The sequence below is a fragment of the Canis aureus genome, chromosome 27 (genome assembly GCF_053574225.1).
Source record: "Canis aureus isolate CA01 chromosome 27, VMU_Caureus_v.1.0, whole genome shotgun sequence".
NCBI lineage: Eukaryota > Metazoa > Chordata > Mammalia > Carnivora > Canidae > Canis > Canis aureus.
The window spans coordinates 35,266,206-35,268,884 of NC_135637.1; the positions used below are offsets into that span (position 1 = coordinate 35,266,206).

Below are 2,679 nucleotides of genomic sequence, written 5' to 3' on the forward strand. Positions count from 1 at the left end.
GAGGGTATTCAAACCATTTACTAAGCAAATTCTTACCCTCCCCACAAGCTGCAGCGGAGGACAGGGCCCCAGCTCCACACTCAGGACCTGGTGCCCATAAGCCTCTCCTAGGGAGCTGCTGGGGGAGGCAGGGACGTCCAGGCCAAGTCTTAGTCCGCCTAGGCTCAGGCCCCGCTGCTGGGGTAAAGGCCAGCTGTCCGCACCCCTCCGACAGCCCAGCCCGCGGCCCCTGGGCTCTCCGTCTGCCCCGCTGGAGGCAGCAGGAGCCGCTGGGGAGGATGACGGCGTCCAAGACCTTGAGGGTCCGGGAGGGAATCGCATTTCGGTCCATTGCCCGCTCAGCCAAAGGGACCCGCGCCCCGCCCGCATCCGAGCAAGCTCTGCGCCCAGAGAAAGAGACCGGCAAGTCCTCCCAAGTGCGTGGCCCCAGGGCGCGGCTAGTGGCGCCTGGAGAGGACGCGCTGAGGCCGCGAGCAGGGTCCCCGCCGGTCAGCGCGCCACGTCCAGCCCAGAGCCCGCCTTTCCGGGGGGGCCCACGCGGGGCTCCCAGGCCCGGGCGGCCCGCTCGGGAGAGGGGCTGGCGCCGGGGGCCCCGCCGAGTCCCGCGCCCTCAGACGTAGTTCTTCTTGTCGTAGTCGCCGGTGGCCGTGGGCCGCCGCGGCGCGGAGTACTTGACCGGGAAGCTGAAGTCGGGGCGGCCGGCGCACACCCAGGCGCCGCAGCACACGAGGCCGCCGCCGCACATGAGCAGCGCCGAGGCCGCCCAGCCGATGTACAGCGCCGCGCCCAGCTCGTACTTCTGCGACATGGGCACGGTCGGGTCGTAGAACTCGCGGACCACGATGTTGGCGAACCAGCAGAGCGGCACGAGCGCCAGCAGCCCGCACAGCGCGTAGAGCGCACCGCCCGTCAGGGCCACGCGCGCCTTGGCCGGCCCGGGGGCCACGCAGGTGGTGCACTGCGCGCCCGCCAGGGTCACGAAGAGCGCGACGAGCGCCAGCAGCACGGCGCCCACGGTGAGAGCCCGCGCCGCCTGCACCTCGGTGCTCAGCGCCAGCACCGAGTCGTACACCTTGCACTGCATGTGCCCCGTGCTCTGCACCACGCACGACATCCACAGCCCCTTCCAGGTGGTCTGCGCCGTCACGATGTTGTGGTCCAGGAAGGCGGTCACCTGCCACATGGGCAGCCCGCACGCCAGGATCAGGCCCACCCAGCCCACCAGGCACAGCACCAGGCCGAGGATCTCCAGCGCCGCCGACCCCATGGCTGGAGGCGAGACGGGCGCCCGACGGCCCCCGGGCCTCGGGGCGGGGCGCGGCGGTGCCTCGGTGGAGCGGCTGGGCGCCCTGAGCGGGCCCTGGTGCCTCTGCGCCCGGGCGCTCGGCTCACCGCCTCCGGTCCGCGGCCCCGGCGGGTCTGGCACAGCCTCGGATCTGCGGGCGCCTCTGGGGGGGCTTCCCATTTGAAGGTTCGGGGGCGGATCCACCCCGCCTGCCCGGCCCCTGGCCTCCAAGCAGCCAATCCGCGCGCTGGCCACCGACCCTCGGCCAATCACGGGCGCCCCCGGCAGCCGGAGTTAGGGACAGCCCTGCCCTTGGGGGCCTCGGAGGGCGCCGGCACCGCTCCCCGCCCGGCCGCCGCCCCCCGAGCCGTGCACCCACAGATGTCCAGAGCTCGTTCTGGACTGACCTGGGGTGGCTGGGCGCGCGCTCCGCGGGCCACCTCCCCGTGTCCCAGCTCTCCCACTTCAGGAGCTGCATGACTGCACCAGCTGCCCGCGCCGCAACCCGGAGCGAGCGCGAAGGTCCCTAACCCCCCAGGCCAGCTCCACTCTTCCCTGGCCAAGGTCTGCCGGGCCCCCCACCATCACTGTCGCGCAGGGGTTTGCGAGAGGGACTCTTGGGCCTCTTCTCCTGAGTTCGCGGGGCACAGCCCGGCCTGTTACTCCAGGACTGTCGCCCGGGAGTCCGATCCCATCCCCGACCCCTTCGTGCCCTTACTGCGCGCTTCCCCTCTGAGTCCTGGCACTTTGTCTCCCGGAGGCCAAGGGGCCCGGCAGGCCTGAAACCTCCAGCCCAAGGTCCTGCCTAGCGCCACTGCCCAGCCTGAGACCCCAACAGGAAGCAGGTTGGAACGGGGGGGGGGGCGAAGGGGGGGCTCACCAGCACCTCTGCAGACCCTCACTCTGCCCCTGCCTCCGGGACTTCCCAGACCTCCCAACCTTTGCACTGGCTGCTCCTCTTCCTGCGACGCTTCCCATCCCCCATCCTTGAGGCCCCAGCTCCGTGGACACCACTTCGGGAAGTCCCCAGTGTTCTCCAGTGACTCAACAGTCTGTCCTCCTAGGAGCAGCCCGTGGCCCCAGGCTTGGGGGCCTACCCTAGCCCTCAGCAGAAACACAAAGGGACACGGAAGTGCTGTGCGCGGCCCTCCCACCAGTGGCAGTGGGACCCCGGGCACCCCAGGCCTCAGGCCCCAGGCCACCCTCCGGAAGCCAACTTGGAGTTTCCTGGCCAGGAGGAAGAGCCCCCATCCTCGCTGGAGGCGGGAGGCTCGGGATTTCCGGGCATTCTTCTGCACAATGGCCCAGCCGTTTCTCGAAAGGCCCGCTGGGATGGACACCAGGCCCCCCTGAGACTCAGGTGGGGGCACCAGACCCTGCAGTCCCAAACCCCA

At 70.8% G+C, this 2,679-nt stretch overlaps 1 protein-coding gene across 1 annotated transcript; it reads right to left on the bottom strand.

Moving 5' to 3' along the window:
• On the bottom strand, positions 1-2,472 carry CLDN5 (claudin 5). The gene has a single exon (XM_077874689.1). The coding sequence runs from the start codon at positions 1,463-1,465 to the stop codon at positions 611-613; it is 855 nt and encodes a 284-aa protein (XP_077730815.1). The 5' UTR covers positions 1,466-2,472; the 3' UTR covers positions 1-610.
• Positions 2,473-2,679: the final 207 nt, after the last annotated feature.